Below are 23517 nucleotides of genomic sequence, written 5' to 3'. Positions count from 1 at the left end.
GGAAACCTAAAGGGCAGAAAGACATCTTCCAGCCTTGACCAAAAGGTCAGCCAGCAGGAGAGGACCTCCACACGATTCCTTTTAGCCAAACGTCAATTCGAGGCCACGGTTCACATTTAGCCCGGAGTAATGAGCATGATATCAGTTGGGGGACCCATAATGACGAGGTGCTCTTTATAACAGGGTCAGAGAAGCTGGTGGCTGACTCTTGACAACAAAGAAGGATCCCTGAAATGTTTTCCCAATTTAAATTATGATTTAGAGTTCTATCTGGGCTATGAATATTTCAGAGGAATGTCTTCTAAGCACACAGAATGTCCCGGGGAAACGTACCTTACTCCCCTGATAGAGGACGCACTGAAGTTCCACTCGTGAATACCTTTCTGGAACACAGAAGAAGAGCAATGACAAAAAATATTAAGTTGTCCGCATGAAAAATAACATCATAAAATAATTGAGTTTTATTATTTTAATAGCATAGTCATTTTTCCTGATGAGCAAATTATCTCAGGGAGCCTGTGTTTCATTCTGAGCTCACAAGGGTGATGTTTACTGAATTCCTTTACTTCAAGACAACAGATTTCAAAAAAACCCTGAAAGTTCTTGTCATTAAACGTAAACCTTAATTTTAGTTGTAACTATTTATGCTTTAAGTTTAAGTAAAACCCAAACCGAAACAAACAAAAATAAATCAGTGATCATGGTAATTAGATTGCTGTAGTCAGCAATTCTTTACTTTTTGTATGCTTGCCAATGATTTTCCATGCATGTATGTATTTGTGCATTTGAGTACACATCTGGAAGCACACGTATGCTAACGCATGTGGAGGCCAGAGGTCAGCCTCACGTGCGGCTCCTCTGATGCCATTCATTCTCCATTGGCCTGGGGCTTGTCACTTGAGACCTGGGGATCTGCTTGTTTCCTGCTCCCCAGGTCTGGGAGCACAGTACACCACCACACCTGGCTTTTCTTATGTTGGTTCTGGGAGTGGAGCTCAGCTCTCACCTGTAAAGAACACTATACTGCCTGAGCTATCTCCACAGATAATGTTCATTTTCCGAGAAAAAAAATCCAATTAATTTGAATAAAGTCTTTGTAAGGCTTTAAAAATAATTCTCTTTGAATTATCTTTTCCCTTTTGAATCTGAGAGACGAGGCAGATTCTGTAGTTCAGTCTGGCCATGAACTTGCCATCTTCTTGCCTCTTTTTTATTTAAAAGTTTTTTTTTCTCCATGTTACATCCCAAATATAGTTCCCCCTCCCTGACCACCTCTCACTCCACCCCCCACCTTATCCCCACTTCTCAGACAGGGTAAGGCCTCCCATGAAGAGTCACCAAAGGCTGGCACATTAAGCTTCTTGATTGCTGGGATTCCAGACGCACAGCACTATAGCCAGCTTGGGGAAGGTAAAACTTTTCATTTAAACTAGCAACTGGTGTGGTTTTTTTTCTCCAGAAACTGTGTGTGTGTGGTGTGTGAAACTGTATATACATGTACAGGGTGCCTATTACAATTCTAAGGGATTATTACCTAATTTATGAAAAGCTTAATATGCTAATAGTGTTTGAACATAAAAATTGGGTTATTATGTGATAGGTAGATATGGGTGATTCACCGAGTCCATATTTAAAAAAATTGAAAATTTATCTCTCAATTACGATTAAGCATATCATAATAACCATCAGATAATTATCCTCAGATTATTTTCTCTATACAAATGTTTGGAAATCTCGACGTCTCCCAAACTGACATATTGGGAAGCAATGAATGGGAGAGTCTTATACCTAAGCCTACCTAACCGGACCGGTATAGGGCCTGGATGTTAGTTCAGATGGCCATGCCCTTCACCCCGGGTTCCCTGATTAAAGAAGGCTGCCAGATACTCACAGTTTTGGCTAATTATTCAGGACATCCAAGCATTTTTTTTAAGCTTTACTAGACAGTCCTATAAAAACGACCTGACAGGATTAATTTTCTCTTTTAAACTATCAATCAGACGCTAAATTGAACTGACTTCCTTTACCAAGAACCCGGATGATTGCTCCTTCTGCAGGAGGCTGACAGCTAACCAGAGTTACCTTCCCCAGAACTCAGGTTGTAATGAAAAGATCTAATGGGTGACTCTGAACTTAGGCTAGGCAATGAAAAATGTCTCAAGCTCCTCCACCAAACCAATGGTTTCCCATCTTGTACTGTCAACAGTCTTGCTAATATTTATGACAAAGGCCACCTGGGATTCTTAGATGGTTTTCCCACCTGGCCTCATCCTCCAATAAGGATAAAACTACCCTAATAATCTTCTTAACTATTCCCTCAGTAAAAAGCAGAATAGAAATAAAAAAAAATGTTTAGCCATGACATAAAATTAATAGCATGCTAAAATAAAACCACCAGGAAAGCCAGCTCCTACCGCTGCTATGAGGTTGCAGTCTTGGATGGGCTGGTGAAATGGATGCTCAACTTTGCAGCTCTGAGGTGGCCCCAGAACTCTTCTCTTGGCAAAAGCAACTCAAAAAGCTACATTTTCTATCTGCAGCACATAAGTCTTTGCTAGGGCCATGCAACCAGGAGTGCAGACAGATCCTCTCAAATCTGATGCAAAGCACTCTAAAACCAACGTTAGAGCACCTTACTGGGCTCTGAGCTGAGTTAGCACACAACAGGTTTTATTGTCATAAGATCCAGGGAAGGAAGACAGCGTGGAAAGGCCTAAAGGACCAAGGGTGTGACTGAGTCACCACAGCACTGACCCTGAAAACACAAAGACCCAAGCTTGATCCTCAGAACCCATGTAAAAATGCCAGGGAGTGGCAGGTCCCATGTAATCCCATCACTGAGGAGACAGAGACAGGAGGATCCCTGAACCCTACCATCCTACCATTCTGACCTAACTGGTGAATGCCAGGCCATTCAGAGACCCAGTCTACAAGGAGGTGGACAGCACTCAGGGGGATGCCACCTGAGATTGTCCTCCAGCCTTCACACACACACATAGACACGCATGTGTACCCACATACATATGTGCACTGGTATATACATAAAAATGTGTACATACATGTACATAAAAAAGGCCACAAATAAAATAACCAAGGAGGATCCTTCACTTACACATATACATGTTTGTGTACCTGTCTGCACACATATGTGGACTGGTATACACATGAAAATGTGTATGTATATACATGTACATAAAAGGGGGCCACATATAAAATAACTAAGAATTGGGAGGATCCTTCATACACACATATACATGCATGTGTACCTGTCTGCACACATATGTAGACCAATATACACATGAAAATGCTTATAACCAAGGTCAGTGTCTAAATAACTATGTAGCCTAGAGGCTTCACTTCTGACCTGCTTACTGTTCACACACAATGTATCCTTACCTCTAAAGCCTGCTACTGAGATCTGTCCCCAAGACCATGGTCAGGACTGCAAGCGGGGATGAGAGCAGAGCAGGCGTGGGGAGTGTGCAAAGCAGCTACTGAACACAGCAAGCATTAACACAGGTAGGAGATACTGGCAAATCAAGCTTTTCAACAGCCCTGCTCTGGGAGAAACCAAGGGAGGGTTTCCTGGATAGAATGGGCTGATCCACCCTGCCAGGACACCTTCCAATACAGTGCTCTTAAGCTTAGCACCTAAGATGCAGCCACTGCAACCCAAGAGGCCCTGTCTGCGTGGAGAGAGGGACTGACCACAGGGAGGCACTGCTGAGCTGCAAAGTGAATTAAAAGGGTCTAAGATGCAGAGTTGGAGGTCCAGCAGACCCCACCATGGTCACCTATTTGAACCACCATACAGCATCACTTTCTAGGAACTGGTCCACTCTAGATCCCATGTCCCAGCCAGAGCAAGAATAAGAACGAGGGGCTAACAATGAGGATGACAGTAATAATTTAATAACTATATTTTGTCAGACCTTATTGCTATCTGGGGTAACAGCGGTTCCTCCCTAGCTACAGCAGAAACAGCAAAGGTTTTTATTGTTGTTATTGTTGTTGGTTTGTTTCATTTTATGATTTTGGAGTTGTTCAGGTTCTGGTGGGACGCTGAATTTAATCTAAACTGGCCACAATACATTCATTTTCTACGCTGGTGATTGGTTTAGGCATGATGCAGTTTTGTTCTGAGCGGCAGGGCTGGGCTCTCCTTTCTAGGATGCTGTCCGTGTGAGGCAATGCCTGTAGCCGGGGTTTAAGACCACGAAAGGACAGCCAACAGCAAACTCAGGTCAGAACACGGACACAAATCTGAAAGCCATCTCAGAATTCCTCAGGAGAGGAAATGCCATTTTCTGAGTGTTTGAGATATTTTACTTGGCCATGCAGCTGAGCACAGCATGAACGGGAGAGCGTGTCTACCTGGAACTGGGTAGGAAAGCTCCTTCACACAATTTACATATTCTGTCTACACAGCCACTGGCCAGAGCTGGGATCCGAGAGGGTAGGCAGCCTTCAAGTCCTGAAGGGTCCCTGACAGCCACACTTGCGATGGAAAAGTACAACACGGGCCAACAGTTGCTTAAAATTCAACCCTAAAAGGGAGGAATTTCAAACAGCCAAACAAAGTATCATGCATGTGGCTTCCTTGGATCTAGGTTTTTCTTCCATGGTACCCATGCAGATTTTACTCAAGTACTGACTATAAACAGCAGACATCTATGGGGAAAAGGGACACAGCTCGAATTAAGGAATTGTGCCCCACGAATGGAATGTAGCTCTGCAAGAGTCCCGGGAATTGGTGTACAATGTCTGAAGGTTTTGGAAAATTGCAGTGTGAAGCCTAGAGTCTGGAGACAATACAATAGCTCATCCCACATTTTAGAAACTGCTGAGCAGGTAGAGAAAGAAACATAACAAATAAAAACCAATATTCTCAATTCTAGGAAAATCATGACATTCTAGGTCATAATCCATTTCCTGCTTACCAAACAATCTATTAAATCGGTTGTTTACCTACTAGTTACAGACTTAAGGCTGGTAGTAAAGGTTTGTCTTTCTTGAGACCCTACCACTTCCGCTGGTAAAAGATAGAGAGAATGATGCCAATAGCGAACGCAGTTTACAGAGAATCAACTTACAAACCAAAGGGACATTTGACAAGGACAATTTTTATATGACGAGCATACGGATGGGATGCCACAAGCGCAGTCCACGAGCGCCAAAAGGCAGCGGGAGGGCTGGAGAGACGACCTAGGAGTTCAGAGCACTGGCAGAGGACCCAGGTTTGGTTCCCAGCACTTGCATGGTGTCTGACAACCGTCCATAAGTGCAGTTCCAGGGGACGTTTGGGGGCACCAGAAAAACACACGGTGCACATGCATGCATGCAAGCAAAATGCTCATAAAATAGTAGTGTTTTTCTTTAAAGACAGTGGAAGTAGGCACAGAGATAATTCATGCCTTAACGAATAAATAACCCTTCCTCATTTACTCAGTGAATGTCACAACGTATGTAGTTCTCAGCACAATGTAAAAGCTGCTCCTAAAACTGTCACAGAGTTGAGAACGCCCCACCAGGCCCACTGGTTCACTGGAAGAGCAAACAAAAACAACTAAAGCGCTGTTTCCAGAAATCTCTGGCTCGCTATTTGCTCTTTTCCTGTCTTCCAAATTCTATTGGCTCTGCGCTCATTCTCGGGACCGTGTTTGCTGCTAATTCCTTCAGCCACATTCTGATCCAAGTGTCCCTGGGTAACCTTGCACTTTCCGGTCAAGCCTCTGAAAATCTCTTCCGTCTTGCTCTTGCCCCAGTATAAGAATGTCTGCGTCCACTTCAAAGTGCTGCGAACGGGCACTGCACTTTAAAGTAACAAGATAAGAACACACACACAGTCATGTGACTACGCTCAGGTAGGTGCCTGCAGGTCACCAGCTCCAAGTGCCCCCCTCCAAAATAAAAGTCCTCTACCTCTCACCTTTTCCTTCTAAACACCCTACTGGAGTGACCCCCAGCAGACTTTGAGCCTCCTAATCCTACTCCTCCCTTTTAGTGTCTCTCCTAGTGAGTGGCTGAGCCATACACTCATTTTTTTTTCCTCTTCAAATGACTTGTCACTCCGCAGCTGAGACCCCACTGTCCTAGTACAACATCTAGCTACTTCATTTCTAACTATTTCCTTCTTTCCTGTGACCCTCCAGGCTCCAAGATTCCCTAACTCTACGTCAAGGTGCGCTAAATCTTCCAGCTACAGCCGTAACACGATTAATGCGTCTTCTGTGCCTTTAGCCCATTGCTGGAGAATTCCTGGTAACTATATCCTGCACTCTCTGCAACATCCCCCAAGGTACCATCTTTTCCCATGTATGGAGGCTACAGGAAGAGTCACATAGACTGCCCAGGTCACTCTGTAAGCAACAGATAACAGCGGCCTTCACACCTGCAGGGCTTCATTCACTCTGACCCTATTCCTGGCCGCTCTGGGTTGCACTCTTGACAGCTCTGAGATTTTAAGTAGCTTCAGTGATGCACCGTTTCCTATCAGTACATGTCCAAATTCTCCTTTCTCACTCAGGAAGCAAGTTGTGATTCTATACCATCCTGCCTATCAGTGTTTTTGCCACCGCCAGCATCATGTCCCCCTGGTGAGCCAAAAAGGCCGCTCACCACCCTTGAGCACCCGATGCTCACATTTGCTCTTTGTCTCTGTTGGAATTTGCTCTCTTCTCCCCACCTGAATCATTCCTTAGTCCACAACCAAAACCCAGACTCCCAGTCCTAACTGTAGCCCCCAAAGACATCATGCTCTCCAAGAGGTCCTCCTCACAACCCAGCATGGTCCCAGGAGCCACAGAAGTCCTTATAGTCAGGAAGCAAGAGTGTCACACTGGTCACATTGCGTTCCTCCGGTGTAGCATGACGCTCCAGGGGCAAACTCACGTATGTACCAGAAATGTTACTGACGTGGGTGTCGGCCATTCTTCCCTTACAAAGTGATGAACGCAGAGAATGTCTTAGCTGTCATAAAGTTACTTCAAGGCAGTTTTCCTTTAGGAATAAGTTAGTTCTATAGGAAAAGACAATACTATCTTTTGGGACTATCTTCATTAAGGGCTAGACAACCAGGCCTCACAGTAATACTGCTCATAGTGGCAGGCCCTAGCATGGGTAAGGTGTGTTTTGTTGAGTGACAATCCCACAGTTATCATAACCTGTTAGTGGGCAAAGTATTAAACTCCAGCACAGCCAATTCATAGCTGTCCTAGGAAAGGAGTAGCGGGGCCAGGGTTCCACAGGTTGGATCTGGAAAGACCACAGTTCTGAAAGAAGCCATTCAGACGCAGCTGGCAGACCTACTTCTGAAAACGGATTCCTGTGCACACTCGTGCCGTGATCCCATGCTAGCCGGCATTTAGTACGTCTGCCAAAGCACTACACCTTACCAGGCTTCACACAACCAACTGCATTCAGACATACAATAACTTCCAATGCCAGTACTTCTGAGTAGCTGCCTGGTCATTTTAAACACAAGGCACCCCTTCTTCTATAAACGACAGCTCCGTGACAGGTGACTTGTTGCTGTTTTGATCGAGGTTACAGGACCTGGTCATGCCTGGAATTTGGGAAAGGCTCAGCCCAGCTGATGTGACTACCCCAAAGCATGAGTTACTCTTCCTGTAGTACAGACACGCTGTATGGATGGGCCTGCGGAGCTTCCTACAGCGGTGGTTAATGCATGAGGGTTCTGCTAACCATATGGCACACACAGAGTAAAAATCCAGATTTGAAGCCACTTCTTGTCACTCAAATGTTGAGATTTGCAGGTGATAGCCTTTGAAAACTACAGTCCCTAAGAGCCCAATTGAGCCATAAAGTCAAGGATGTAATGATTCTTCCCCAACTGAGTCATTCAATATGCCCACACCCATTATTAAACTTGTTCTGAACCACGGCCACACATCAGAATCATACAGCAATTTTTCATAACAACGTGTGCATGTGTGTCCAGGACTCATTCTGAGCATAACACAAAAGATCACAACCCATGTCTAGCTTGTTGGCTTATAAGACAGGTAGCTCAATTTGGGACCTATTGGATACTTACACTCTCCCAAACGATACCTCCATATTGTTTAAAAAATGAAACAAGGTTAAATCCAGAGTCTTAAAAGTAGGGTTAATGCCGGGCGGTGGTGGCGCACGCCTTTAATCCCAGCACTCGGGAGGCAGAGGCAGGCGGATCTCTGTGAGTTCGAGGCCAGCCTGGTCTACAAGAGCTAGTTCCAGGACAGGCACCAAAAGCTACAGAGAAACCGTCTCGAAAAACCAAAAAAAAAAAAAAAAAAAAAGAAAAAAAAAAGTAGGGTTAAAAAAATGCAGTCATTTAAATAGTGTTTGTTGTTATTATCCTTAATGTATTTGTGGCATTCAGTATAGTAAAGGGCTCTGGGAAATGCACCCTATCTACAGAACTTCATACACTGTTCATAACAAACTCAAAGGGGGCAAAGCGGGGTTTCCTTCAGCTCAGGTTGGCCTGGAATTCACTGTGTTTCTGAAAGTGGTCTTGAATTTATGATCTTTCTGCTTAAACCTCCCAAATCCTGGGATTTCAGGCATGCGACAGTGCCATGTCTTTGGAGGTGGATGTCGCTGTTGTTGTTGTTGTTGTTATTATTATTTTATTGTCTCTTGTACAGATAAGGACACTGTAACTTAGGGAATCCATGTCGCACACAAGCAGTGACAAAAGTCTAAACAAATTCAGGTCTATTAACTTAAGCAGTTCGCAAACTCGTACCCAGCTCATGCTTTATTTTGCCCTTATCGCCTCTGCGTACACCTGCAGGCTTCAGTCCTCGGTTTATTGCCTGCTAAGGGAGAAAGTGCCATGAGAGGCGGGGTTTCACTCATCCGGTATGAAGTGCTTTTCCCGCAGCTTAGTACAGGGCCTGGTAAGTGCCTGGCACACAGTAGGCGCTCAGCCAACATCTGCACATGGACCCAGTGAATGAATAATGTTTAAAGAAAATTAAGGGTATTTTAGAAAACAATTAGGAAAAAAACCCTCAAATAAACTCTCTCCTAAGATTTCTCTAATATCTACACCTTTTCCTGTTGCTTGGACAGGTCATCCGGCATGATTTCTGTGTTTTAAGAGTTGTGGCATGTGCATCAGAATGGACAAAACCATGCCAGCCTACCTTACAAATAGAGACTCTGTCTCAAAACAAAGAACAAAATCTGAACAAACCACCAACATGCAAAGGTTGATCGCACGCTGCCAAGGAGCATATAAGGGCTGGGGGTGGGGATCTAAGACCCTTCAGGAACCAAGTGGAGGTCCATCCTATCTTACTTTCTCCAGACCATATTGAGTCAGCGCCAATCTGAAATTTTGCAGCTATTTAGATAAGCAAGCAGCCAGATGCAAAGATAACAATAGCCTGGCCCGCGGTAAGCTTACAAGGGGCTTTGTCCTAACAGGCTTCCTAGAATTAAGAGTCATGTCATTTGCAACCTCAGTTTTAAAACTTATTTCTTTGGCATAATTTTGAGAAGTTACTTCTTCGGGGCATAACTGAGCTTACAGCATGAATTTCTAAAACGAAGAAATATCCCAATTTTTTTTAGCACACTTGAAATGGTTATACTGTCTCTATTAAAAAGCTGAATTATTTCAAGTATATCCGACTAATTGATGAAACTCATAACCCCAAATTAGCGATGTTTATAAGGCAGCATGCCCTTATGCCAAGACAAACACAGTCCAGCTATTTCTTCCCAATTTACTGAAGCGAGACTGGAGAGGCAGAAAGTCTTATCTTAATTGCAGTTTACCTTGTCATCGGGAAGCACGTGCCAAATAGATATCGTCTTCTCCTCGACTTCGTTATTGATAGACAGGTAGGAAGGCTGATAGATTTTGGTTGGCTCTAATATTAATACCTAGAAAGAAAAAAAGCAAAGAAGCCTGCGTTAGTGACAAGTCCTACAGTAAATCCAACACCACGTAGAAGAGGGTACAGATGCATCGGCTACGGAAATCACCTTAACTTCTAAAGAGTCCCTAGGAGTTTTCTGAGGTTTTCCATGATACACAGTTATCCTAAGGTCCAGCAAGACATCAGCATTTATTGCCAACAGATTGGAAGTCATGTTTCAAAGCCTATAGATCGGTTATCCCTAGAGAACTTACTGGTCCATTTTGGAAAGCTTCAGCAAGCATGCCAATTCCTGCTTCTACCCAAGGCTCTCTGGAGATGAAGAAGAGGACCACTGAAAGTTCAAAGTCAGTCTGGGTTACATCGTGAGTTTCAGGCCAGCTTAGCTATGAAGCAATATACATACCTCACTCCCAAAGCTTAAATTAATCATCTTGTAATGCATATGCTATTTCTATTAAAATAAACGTGTCAAGGAACGGAAGAAACATGATAAAACACTTCTATACACCGAAAAGGTTCTATTTCTAGAATAGAAATTCCAGATCTCTGCTGTCACACTTTATCCTAAGGAGCTGGTAGTATGGTGCTTCTTCCCATGAAAATGGATTTATAAATAATTTGGGATTTTGTTGAAAGAGTTTTATATATAAACCAAAGAATCAGATATAGCTCTGTGAAATATTAAAATCATCTTTGTATTGCCTTCTATATAAAACTGGAATATTCAATAAAAGAAATAAAATTTCCTGTTATTTTATTTAGAGATGCCATGAAGGGCATATGATAAGCTAGTTGAGAATCTACATGGAAAAATTACACAATAGAGTTTTATTATTACTAATACTTCATACCAAGAAGAAATGACCTCAATATACCATACGCTCCCTAATTTTTAAGTTGTAATAATTATTGTTTGTATAGACCCTTAAAGACCATTTTTTTAAAATTGAGACAGGCTTGTGGGTACCACAGGCTGACCTTGAACTTGCTATGACTTTGACTATGACTATGATCCTCTTGACTCTAACTCCCAGAAGCTGGGATCACAGACCTTCACTACTGGTTTTAGAGGCACTGGGGACTGAACCCAGGGACGTGCATGCCAGGCAAACATTTTACCAACTGGACTATATCTCCAGACTCAAGACCTGAATTTTTTGTACAGTTAAGGATGTTTAGAAGGAAGAGAGGAAAGCCATTACTTCATTACAGAGAAGCTGGCATGCTTCTTTGTGCTCGGCTGACTAAAATTACATTCAGAAGCAATCATGAATCAAGCAAGTTTACCAGATAAAACTGGAGAGCCTTCCTACGGCTCTGTCATCAAGAAATAACAAACTCCCAATACACTAAAACATACAATGCAGCCTGAGCAAGGAGGGACAAGAATATGGGTCAGAAAACTGCCACATACCAGGAACAATACATTCTTTCCCCTCTAAGATTACCATAACACAGCACTTAATTTATACATAGAAATAGAGAGGGGGCAGGCAAATCCCCAAATTTTCCTTTACTTTGAATATAAAAAGCTTTTAGAGCTCACCAATTTATTCTTGATAAATTATGAAATAAGAGGCTTTTCCACAAATCTCCTCACAATGAGAGCTTGCATTCTGACTCAGGACCATGCCCCTTACTGGGTGAACCAAGGCTCCAATTCTAGTCAGTCAAACTCAGTGTTACTGATTAAGACTGAAGACCAATTTTCAAGCAACACTGTAGAAATGGTGCTGTCATAGCTGAAGGTTGCAGAGTATTTGTCTAACTATGCAAAGAGACGCTGCATTTGTTTAACTATAGAAAGATGTGCTACATTTGTTTATATTGTAGATTATTTGTTTAACTATGCAAAGATGGGTTGCATTTGTTTAATTATGTAAAGATGGGTTGCCGTTTTACCTTGCCTGCCTAAGTCACCTGATTAGTCTAATAAAAAGCGAACGGCCAATAGCAAGGGAGGAAGTATAGGCAGGACTTCCGGGCAGAAAGAATAAGTAGGAGGAGGAATTTAGGCATGTGAAAAAGGAAAGAAAAAGAGACACCAGGGAGATGCCAGGGAACATAGGGAGACATGCCAGACATGCTAGGGAACATAGGGGGACATAGGGGACATAGAGGCCCTGCTGGACATGCCAGGGGTCATAGAGGGAGATGCCAGAGAGACATAGAGGAAGCAGGAAAGTGGGACATACAGAATGAAAAAAAAAAAGATAAGCCTTGAGGCAAAACATAGATGAATAGTAACAGGTTAAATCAAGTTACAAGAGCTAGTGGGACAAGCCTAAGCTAAGGTTGAGCACACATAATGGATAATAAGTCTCTGTGTCTATTTGGGAGCTGGTTGGCGGCCTAAAGAAAAATTCCAACTACGTCTGAACAACCCAGTGTTTCAGATACGAAAACAAGTAACAGAGAACAAAAGATAGGATCCCCAAAACATCTTCTCAAGTTTCCTCACCTACAAATGAGAGCCCCTGTTCCCCGATGCTTCGGGTACATTATTTCAGAGAAGCACAGGCTCTTATGAACTCCCTCTCCGGTTGAACTATGCCTTGTCATTCCAAATGTTTCTAATAGATGAACTCTGAATTATGTGTTCTCAACTTGGGACAGGGAACAAAAACAAGGTTATCCTTGCCTAAAGTTTGTGAAGCCCTTTGATCTGCCCTTGATATGACAAAATAGGAGGAATCTGTAGCATACATAAAAGAACCGCAGACGGGCAGAGGAATGGAGGGGAAAGGGAAGAAGAAGGAAGGGAAGTGGAAAAGGAAGAGATGAGAGGGGGAGAAAGGGAAAGAAGAGAAGAGCGATCAACCAAGAAAAGGAGGCAACTGAACAGAGTTGTGGCACTGGATAAAGCCCCCATGAGGTGTATAGAATGACTTTCGGTTCCCTGTCCTTCACACTAGTCAACGTTACAATGACTGCTGACATTTGAAGCAGGAGAGCAGGGAGAGGCCTAACAGAATAGCTATGTCAGCAGGCTGTGTATATCTAAGTCTCTCAAAGCCTCTGAGCACCAGGCCCCTCCTCCCTTCTGGCTCCTGGCATTAGGTGATAAGTTGGTGGTCTTCAGGCTTATGCAAGGTGAGAAGCAACCGCACCCCCACCTGCCCCACACCTCTCCTGAAGGAGGTAAGTAAGAAAGTTAATCAAACTGAGTATAAATGAATAGGACCATTCAAATAATTTCACAAACTTTCCAGTATCTCTGGTCATGTTTGTTTGCTTATTTTTTTCTTTGGATAACAAGAAGGGAACTATAGAAATGAGATAAATGGGAACAATCCCAGTATACATTTTCTCATGCATTCTCTATTGGGTTTTTTGGACGAACTTCGTAAAATAATATGATCATCCTATCAAGACCACCAAAGCCCCCTAAGTATGAGCCACAGAAGATGCTATGTGAGGATAAGTGAGATACTGCAGTGGCTGCCACAGCACCGGAAGGGCCTTTCCCTCTGAGGGAACCCAGATACAGGGACAACTTACTACCAAACGTATGTATGTACAAATGTATCTATGTTTCTCTCCCTACTCTGCTACTTTATGATTTATGTCTTGTATATATTTTATGCATTTACCCTATGTTTTTCTTATTTCTGCAAATAATGTCTTAGCAGCTTCTACAACACTTATTCATATATGCAAATACAGGAAAATGGGCATGTGATTAACTGGAAAGCAGTTTTTACTGAATTTGAAACTTCTCGGTAGACTCAAGCTTTATAGAGTTGATACAAAATGAAGTGTAGGAAAGTTTAGTTAGCGATAGTGATGCACACTTGTTCTGGGGGCTGGGCTGGGATGTAAAGTTTGAGATCAGCATGACCAAATTGGTAAGACCTTGTCTCAAAATTTAAAAAAGCGAAACAGAGTGTGGGTCTCGTCAGTGGTAGAGTGGGGGGTCTGGTCAGTTGGTCAGTGGTAGAGTGTGGGTATGGGCAGTGTAGAGTGGGGGGTCTGGTCAGTGGCAGTGCAGGAGTGTGTTCAGTGGTAGAGTGTAGCCATGTGGGTCCCTGAGAGTATCTATATCACATTGTCAAGGCGTTGGGTAAAATGAGAATTAGAAAACTACAATTTTGATCTCAGTATGACAACAAAGCCTGGGAAAGCAATTCTGAGTTTTCAAGTTATGAATTCTGGAGTAGGAGTGGAAGAAATAAGCACAAAACACTCTATTTTAGTCTCTTCAAAACCAGACAGTCACAAATAAACCATGAAATTTTGAGAAGAAATGGGATTGCTGCCAAACAAACTGTCATAACTGAGTCTGCAAGATAACATGTACCCTTCTGCCTCTGCCCACAGAACACAACAGCCACGTCCACGGAACACAACAGTGATGCCCACAGAATACAACGCCGATGTCCACAGAACACAACGACAATGTCCATGGAACGGCTATGCCCATGGAACACAATGCCAATGCCCACCCAACACAACACTGATGTCCATGGAATACAAAGGCAACACCCATGGAATACAATGGCAATACCCATGAATACAATGGTAATTTCCATAAATACAGTGGTAATGCTCATGAATACAATGCCAATGTCCATGAATACAATGGCAATGCTCACGGAACACAATGGCAAGGCCCAGGGAACACAATGGCAATGCCCATGGAACACAATGGCAATGCCCCATGGAACACAATGGCAATGCCCACGGAACATAAAGGCAATGCCGATGAATACAATAGCAATGCCCATGGAACACAATGCTGATGCCCAGGGAACACACCGGTGATGCCCACAGAACACAACACTGATGCCCACAGAACACACCGGCAATTCCCTACTGCACCCGATTCATGACAGCTTCTAAAGATACAGACCTTGCAAATACAGTTGAAGTCCCCATGGTCCCTTCCACAGTCTCTCTCAACATCCCCTCCCTAGACAATTCTCGATCGTCTGGCAATTCTTAATGTCCACTAGCAAAACCTAAAATGTTCTTGTCCCTGTGTATTTGTCGAGTATAAAATTTCTACTTGTTTGAGTTCAGCAGACCCAGAACCTTTTCTCGCCCTAATTTGTGTTTTCTTGTCTACTTAATCAGGTTAACTAGCTTTCCATGGGATCACCTTCTTTAACTAGCTTTCCATGGGATCACCTTCTTTAACTAGCTTTCCATGGGATCACCTTCTTTAACTAGCTTTCCATGGGATCACCTTCTTTAACTAGCTTTCCATGGGATCACCTTCTTTAACTAGCTTTTCATGGGATCACCTTCTTTAACTAGCTTTCCATGGGATCACCTTCTTTAACTAGCTTTCCATGGGATCACCTTCTTTAACTTTCATATTCGGCATTTGCATTCAATATTTTTTCTTACTTCATAGTTGTCTATTTTGCATGTTTATGGCGTTTTTTTTTTGACCAATATTTCCCTTTTTTTACAGTTCAACACATGCTAAGGAAGCCCTCTATACTGTTCTACACCCTCCATCTCTCCATCTTGTTGTGTGTGTATGTACCTATTCGTGCTGTCTGCGTGGGTCCAGATGTGTATTTGGGTAAGTGCTGTGTGCATGTGTGAATATGGGCCAGAGGACAAGATCAGCAGGGTTTCCTTAAGATGGACCATCCGCTTTTTTAAAAAAAATATTTTTGTTTATGTGTGGGTCGTTTACTTGCAAGTATGTCTGGGCACCACATGTGTGCATTACACATGGAGGCCAGAAGGGGGCGTCATATCCCCTGGAACTAGAACTACAGACCCTTGTGAGCCATCATGTGGGTGCTAGAACTCAAACCCAGGTCCTCTGGAAGAGCAGCCAGTGCTCTTAACCAATGAGCCATACATCTCTCCGGCCCTCACCTCGGTGTTTGAGAAGGGGCTTCTCACTGACTTGGAACTGAGCAGACTAGGCGTGCTGGCCAGTGATCTCCCTATCTCTGCTGCCCCGGCACTGGGATTATAGATGAATATCACTAAATCTGGATTTTTTTTTTTTTAAATGTGGGTTATCCAGGTGGGATTCAGGTTCCCTTACCTGCACAGCAAATTCTTTACGAACTCCACTTAAAAATTAAATCAATTAGGATGAGAGAATATTTTCTTTAAGGAACTATGGGTCTTTTCTTGCTTAAGAAACTCTCTTAAGATGGATGTGTGAAGCTGAGGCAGGAAGATTTCAAGTTGGAAACTAGCTCAGGATACACACAACAAGGCCAGTCTGCTATAAAGTGAGGGCTTGTCACCCCCATTTTCTTTTTATGTTTTGTTTTAGATCAGGGCTAGGGTTGTCCCTTAGTGGTAGAGTACTTGTTTAGCTTTGCATCTGATCCTCAGTCTAGAAAAGAGAAGCAGGGGAGGGGAAGGAAAGTGTGAGAAAATTTAAAATAGGGGAAAGATTTTAAAAGGGAAAAAGAAAAGAAAGTCTTTTTGACCTAGAGTCTATGATCTCATAGCTCCTCGGGACTTCCCGGCCTCATTTCTTACTCACATCTTTACAGTACAACAGACTGGCTGGCTCACACTGAACGTATGTAAAGGAGTTTGGAACGGTGAGCGGGAACACTCTCCTTTCCTGTGGGTTTCTCGCCTATCCCACGGACAATCAGCTCACCAACTCGGCAGTCCATTAAACTCTGCCAAAGGGCGTGCGCTCTGCTTTCCGCAGCATATTTATCACTCCTCAGAGCACTGGGGGCACGCTGCCAGCTCACTCCAAGGTACAGACTTTCCTAGGCTGCACATTATCTGCGCTAGGAAACAGAGCAGAGAGCTTTCGTTTGAAAGGCCTTTCAATCGAGGGGCTTGCTGAGCTCAAGGCTTCGTGGGGAAGTCAGAGCAAAGCATGCTCACTCCAGCAATGGATTGAATTAAGTGAAGCAGATGATCCTACCAACAGAAACTAGAAATCTGGGTTTATGAAAAGAATTGGGAATTGTCACGTCCCCTGCATATGGAAGATTGAGATTACAGAGGACAAACAAGGGATGTATGATTTTGGCATTGGAAATAATTTGCACACAAAGCCAGTTGCTATTAAGACATGGATTGGATGCCATTGTCATATTACTCTGAAGATGGTGTATCCTGAGTGTTGTAGGGTGGGAATGCATTAGCTATGAAGATGAACCATGCAGATTTTAAAAAGTGTGTGTGTCTGAGTGTGTGGTGTGTGTGTGTGTGTGTGGGTTATCTTAATCAGTAAAGTGTTTGCCATGTAAACATGAAGACTTGTGTTTGAGCCCTGGCACCCATGTAAAAAGTCATATATGTTGGCACTTGTATAATCCTACTATGAAAGAGGTGGAGACAGGTCAGGCAGTGGTGGCACACGCCTTTAATCCCAGCATCCAAGAAGCAGAGGCAGGTGGATCTCTACGAATTCAAGGCCAAAATGGTCTACAGAGCGAGTTCTAGGAGAGCCAAAGCAACACAGAGAAACCCTGTCTTGAACAACAACAACAACAAAAGAGGTGGAGACACGGGAATTTCTGGTCCTTGCTGACCAGTCAACCTAGCCTAATCCCAGACAAGTGGACAGCTCTTGAGAAGTACTGAGGGTGACCTATGGCTGCACACACAACACAGACACAGGCACACACATACACAACAAACAAATAAAGTTGCCAATGTACTAATATGTACATACACACATACCATATGTATATATGTATGTGTATATATATATATGTATGTATTTGTGTCTATGCCTGTGAATCCATGCGCACGCGCGCACACATACACACTCACACACACACAGATGCATGCACGCACGTACATACAAGTTTGAAACCAGACAAACTGAATTGAAGGCCAAACTGCAAGTCATGGTTTTCTAGAGTCGCAGCAATAAAAACAGTGATTGTTCCGGGTCTATGTGGCCACAGGGCAACTCTGACCCACCTGGCTTACAGTGGTTGAGACAGAATTGCAAACAAGTGAGCTGATTGTTTCGTCACAACAATGCTGATAACACTGAGGACAGGGCAAGAAAAGTGCAGTATCCAACAACGTCTGGGCTCTGTCTGGGCTCAAGAGCTGCCTTGACCTAGCCAAGGTCACAGTATTTTTATTGCTTTCTAAGCAGCCTCCAGACTTATCATAACGAGCAACTCAAATCCCTGCCCCAAACATCAAGTTGTATCTCATTTCTCTGGTTTGAAGAGTCATTATTTTCAAAACTCAACGAAAATAGGCATGGTGGCACGTGCCTGTAATCCCAGCACTCAGCATGCAGAAGACTGAGGCAGGAGTGGAACACCAGTTTGGGCAACTTAACTATACTAACTATACTTACTATATCTCAAAATATAAAGCCATGGTAAAGCACTACAAAGTAAAAGGTAAGGCAAAACAAGTCAATCTGTATAAAATCAGCATGGTCATCAAGTTATGCTGTGCATGGTCTACACTCACACAAGGCAGTTAAAATCAAACAGGCAGATGTTCCTTAAAGACAGGAAGCAACACAGAACTGAATGCAGATGCAAATGAAGGTACTCACTGGAAATCTAACGACAGTAACATCTGTTTTGGTGGCCTCAACCAGGAAATCCATCCAGAAGTCCACGAGTTCCTGCTTGGCCATGGGCTGCTCCGTGGTCAGTTTCACAAAATGCTTATATATCAAAATTGTCTCCACAATAGACTTGAGGTACCTGCGAGTTAAAGGACACGAAATGGGACAGAGTTAGGGCCACCTACTCCCCTCAACCCCATTTTCACTTTATAGGTGTTCTTTCTATTCTCTGAGTGCAACTGTACTTATAATTGTGCCTCCACACTTACCAAACACGTTTCACTTTGTGCTAAATAGCAGGTACTGTTACATGTTCAATTTTCACAAAAATTCAGCAAAGCATGCTTCTTAAAGATGAGAAAACTCATGTTTAGAAGGTTTAAATAAATTGGGCCCCGGGGTCAAACATCTCCCTAAAACGTTTTTATTTGTTGTGCTGGGGCTCAAACCCAGGACGTGTGCATGCCAGGCAAATGCTTCTAAACCGAGCTCCCTTCCCAGCAACACATTTTTAAAAATACATATATGTGACTCTTTGTAACACGTGAGTTTTAAATGCCTACATTCAATTTGAGGACAAGGTGGACACATTTGTGTTTAAATATGCCTTTTCAAGGAAGGTCTCTGAAATAGATCCTGCGTAAGAGGTTATTTTACTCTGAGCCATTGAGCTTAAGAATCATACAAATATCCACAAATGTAAGAAGACAGATGGTGCCTCAAAAGAAAAAGGAGAAACAAGGAAAAAAGATAATCATGCAAGACTGTGGCTGTGTAAGCACTTTGCAGACCACAGACATGGAAGCTGACATTACGTAACAGGCATCATTGTGTGGCTGCTTTACTACCGCACAGGATGCTGTCTGCTTTCTCAGTAACAGAAGCCAGGGCACCTAAAGCTCTTTGTATCCACACTTCAGTCTCCTGCCATCAGAAGAGTCATCAAAAAGAAAGGGCACGTACAACTGAGTGTATCACTTATGCGTTCGCTTAGTTCATGGCATTTACCCAAAGCCTGTTGTGGACACGCATGAGGCTGTTGGTACAGCCCCTGTCCTCAAGTGCCATGGAGACAAACTGGATAAAGTCACTGGGGATATATTTAAAGAAAGACCTCAGTGTCGACAGAGACATATTGAAGAGCATCAGAAGCAGGAAAGCGGGATGGGGATTAGAGTGGGGGAGGATACGAAGGTCTGAAGTCAGCATCCTCCTCCTCAAAACATGATGGATGAGCATTCCCCCAGGTGGACGAACAAGGAGGCTGGAAAGGCATCTTTAGGCAAGTGCTAAATTCAAACGTGCAAACACCACAGTGCAGTTCATTCGACAGAGAGTGCAGTGTGAACCCCAGAGCAGAACGAGAGCGGGTTTGGGAAGGCAGAGGGTGAACCATGTTTGCCAAACGAAGATGGACTTTATCTCTCAGCTGTGACTACTATTAACCTCGATTGATCTAAAGATTTCGATGAAGAGGAAAGGCGGGGCAGGGATTCTATGGAGGAGGACTGGTTAAGAGAGACCTGCAGATGAGGAGGACCATCAGAGCAAGGCAGTCAGCTCTGGGGACATGGGCAATCAGAGCCTGGACTCAGACCTGCTCTAGGAGGGGACTTTCTCCGCATGGTTGTTACACTTTTTCACGTCTTTACCCTGAAAGTCAGTCACCACGTGTGACCGAACAGAACTAGCATTATTTTTAAAGTAGTCCACAGTATAGAAAGATTTTTGTTATTTCTCTAATACTACACAGACAATGGTGGGACCTGGATAGCTCCCAAAAACAGTATGAAATTTTTTAAAACACACACACACATCAGCAAACACTCCAATGTGTCTCTCACACTAGGAGTAAAACGGAGTGAGAACCAAGAACGAGAATTCCCAAACCAAGACTGGATCGTGAAAGAAACATTTGGAATGGAGCCCAAAGCGGCTGAGGAGAAGATGTGGTCTCCGATCTGGGGTATGGGTCAGATCGGAAGGCACAGACTGTGCAACCTTTACAGTTCACATGAGTGACACTGGCTGGGAAGGCCAATGCGTAGGAAAAGCTAAGTGACGTCATCAAGGTCATCAAAACTTTTAATTCAATGCATTTTCTTCATGAAAATTTTATATTTCCTGTAGATTCCGGATATTAGCCTAAGAAGAAACCATACAATCTAGAAGTTGTAAAACTGCAGAAGAGTGTGAGGCTATCTAATAAACACAGCCGCAGAAGCACGCGAGGGTTGATAAATACCACGCTGGTGTCTTCAGTTTAAACAGCTTCTCAGACGCCTGAATGACACGCAGGTGGTCATTGGCCAGGACGCTGGCTCCCAGAAAGAAGCCGACTTCCCAGTAGCTCTGGAGTTTTTCCAAGTTCCCCTTTTTACCCAGGAGGCTGCTCAGCTTCACCCCTAGGAGATGAAGAGGAAGCAGGGTGTTACACCGCAGGTAGGCAGGGCATGAGATTAAGTTTTCATTGTCCTGAAAGATCAAAACAGCTTTTATGTTTGTGTACTGATGTGAATCAAATGCATTGTAAGGGCATAATGTCATACCAAACAAAATGTATTCAGAAGAAAAGAAAAATATCTTTTAAAAATTATATTTATTTTTATTTACTTTTATATGTATGAGTGGTTTTGCCTGCATATATGTGTGTGCATCATGGCACCCTCAGAGGTCAGAAGAGGGTGTCTGAACTCTTGAAGTGGAGCTATGATGGTTGTGAGCCATAATGTGGGTGCTGGGAACTGAACCTGGGTCCTCTGCAAGAGAAACAAGTGTTAACTGCAGGGTCATCTCTCCAGCCCCAGCAAAAATTATCTTTAGTTGAAAAACCCAACATTTGTGTGCCACAGTCTAGAATTTTAATGTCTCCATATGCGCATACATGTAAGATGAGAAAATCCAGTATATTGTTTATAGCATGGATCGTGGAATAATGGGAAAGGGGATTTTCTTGTATTTTGTAGGTTGAAAAATCTATCAGTAAACTGAAACACAAGGCATATATATATATATATATATAGTGTGCATATACATATATACCTACAATATAATGTAGTGGCATTTCAATTGTATTTTAATCAATAAAGTCAACCTGAAGATCCGAAAAGCAAAGCAGCCAGTCACTGGTTCTTACCTCGACCTCAGTCCAAAAGGGCGATCCTGCCTCTAGGAATCTCAGAATGAGACTGTGCCTGAGAGCTGTCTCCTCTCTTTATAATACTTTCTAGTTCTGGAATTAAATGCATGCACTACTGGAATTAATGGTATGCACTGCCCGGTTTCTATGGCAACTAGTGTGGCTCCTGGGATTAAAGGTGTGTGTTATCATTGCCTGGCTGTAAGGCTGACCAATCCAATCTCCAGGCAAGCTTTATTTCTTAAAATACAAGTGAAATGCCACTACATTACACATATATTATCAGTTCCGAACCTATAAAGCCAAAGACTCAAGGTAGCGCTCTCTCGTTAGTACCATCCATTTTCTCTTTGTTACACTGGTTACGCTTGTTGCATGAGAGGCAGGCACCCTACAGTTACAGCCCCAGCCTGTTACTGTCACTGTCTAACACGGCTTGATACTATAATGTGAATTTTCCAACTTTGCTCAAGACAAATTTGCTTGTCTACATTCCTTATTATAACTGTCCTGTATTAATTGTTCATCATATTATATATACACACATATATTCTTGCAGAATTGCTTAATGCTCTTCGTATCCATTACCTTAAAAACGATTTGAAACCAGATCTAGTTGCGCATGCCTATAATCCCAGCTTCTGCAGAGGTGGCCACAGCATCAGACAGAAGTTGAAGGTTTGCCTGAACTACAGAGAGAATTCAAGAGTAGCCTGGGCAACTTAATGAGACTGTTATAGAACAGGAAGAGGGTAAAAGGTGTGGGGTGAGGGAATAGCTCAGTGCTATTCACAGTAGGACACATGTGTAGTGTGTATAAGATTCTGAGTTCAATTCCCAGTATCACCAAATTTTATTTTTCATATTTAAAAATAGGGCTACAAGGTAGGGCATATCATTGTAACAGGCTACAGGGGCAGAGGCCACTCAAGGAAAGACCATCTACTTCCTATTAAAGGTTCATGAATAGAAGTTTACTTATTAACTTGTAAATTTTTGTCCAGTTACTGCACAAATAATTCCTGTGTAGTATGGCATATAATTCTCAAGATCTGTGACCTGTTAGAACATAAACAAGCTTCAAAGAAAATCAAGTGTAGAAATCTTATCCTAATATTTCTTGTTAAAGCATTCATTACTTCTTAAACACTCTTTAACTCACATGTATGATTTTGTTTTTTGTTTTTTGTTTTTTTTTTAAGACAGAATTTCTCTGTATAACCCTGACTGTCCTGGAACTCACTTTACAGATATTGGCCTGCCTCTGCCTCTCAAATGCTGAGATTAAAGGCGTTCACCACCACCTCCCAGACCAGACATATAGTCATAATAAGATTTCCACATTAAATAGTTTAGATAAAATCATTTACTTTTGTCTACTTTATATTTTCTGAGAGTAATATTTTACCCTTTTGAGAATTATAACTAAAAATAACCTTTAACTTTAAGTTACTTTTTATTATATAATTTACTTAAACCATAAATATTTCAAGGGAAAATGAGCATTTGGATGATCTTCACATTTTGTGAGGATAAATTAAAAAGAGAACAGTTTGCCACCAAAAATTCTCATAAGTTGGAACCAATTGCACCTGCCTATGCAAACACACCACAGATCTTCGAGCTGGGCATCCCCACTCCAAAAAAGTTAAAAGAGTAGGCAGGAAAAATGAGACACTAAAAATGTATCTATCAACCTTGGTTGAAAATAAACAACTTTTTATTATGTGAAACTTCCAGGAAAATAGTAAACGCCAGACACAATCTAATAGAGAGTCCTGCTGTCAAACCTCCAAACAGTGACTCTGAAAATGCTTAGATGTAAAACAACAATAGTTACAATAAAATTCAAGATTTTTTAAAAAATCTAGAATGTTATTCTATGGTAGTGATAGTTGACTTTAACAATGGCATAAATTTGCCATAGGAACATGACCCCACCCTTTCAATATTGGACAAAAATGCTTTACATCTATTTACTTCCC

General features: G+C 42.6%; 1 protein-coding gene across 1 annotated transcript in view; it reads right to left on the bottom strand.

Annotated features, from left to right (window-relative positions):
* Nucleotides 1-23517, bottom strand: part of Map3k5 (mitogen-activated protein kinase kinase kinase 5) — a 209445-nt gene that overhangs the window by 67514 nt on the left and 118414 nt on the right. Inside the window, exons 9-12 of the mRNA XM_057755327.1 lie at nt 20639-20798; nt 18379-18532; nt 9793-9900; nt 334-383 (exon numbers count right to left, since the gene is read on the bottom strand). Coding sequence (XP_057611310.1) covers nt 334-383; nt 9793-9900; nt 18379-18532; nt 20639-20798 — 472 coding nt within the window. The remainder of the gene's footprint in view (nt 1-333; nt 384-9792; nt 9901-18378; nt 18533-20638; nt 20799-23517) is intronic.

This window comes from Chionomys nivalis, chromosome 2 (assembly GCF_950005125.1).
Source record: "Chionomys nivalis chromosome 2, mChiNiv1.1, whole genome shotgun sequence".
NCBI lineage: Eukaryota > Metazoa > Chordata > Mammalia > Rodentia > Cricetidae > Chionomys > Chionomys nivalis.
The sequence above is the reverse complement of the archived record's forward strand: the minus strand, read 5'-3'. Positions and strand labels throughout refer to the sequence as shown.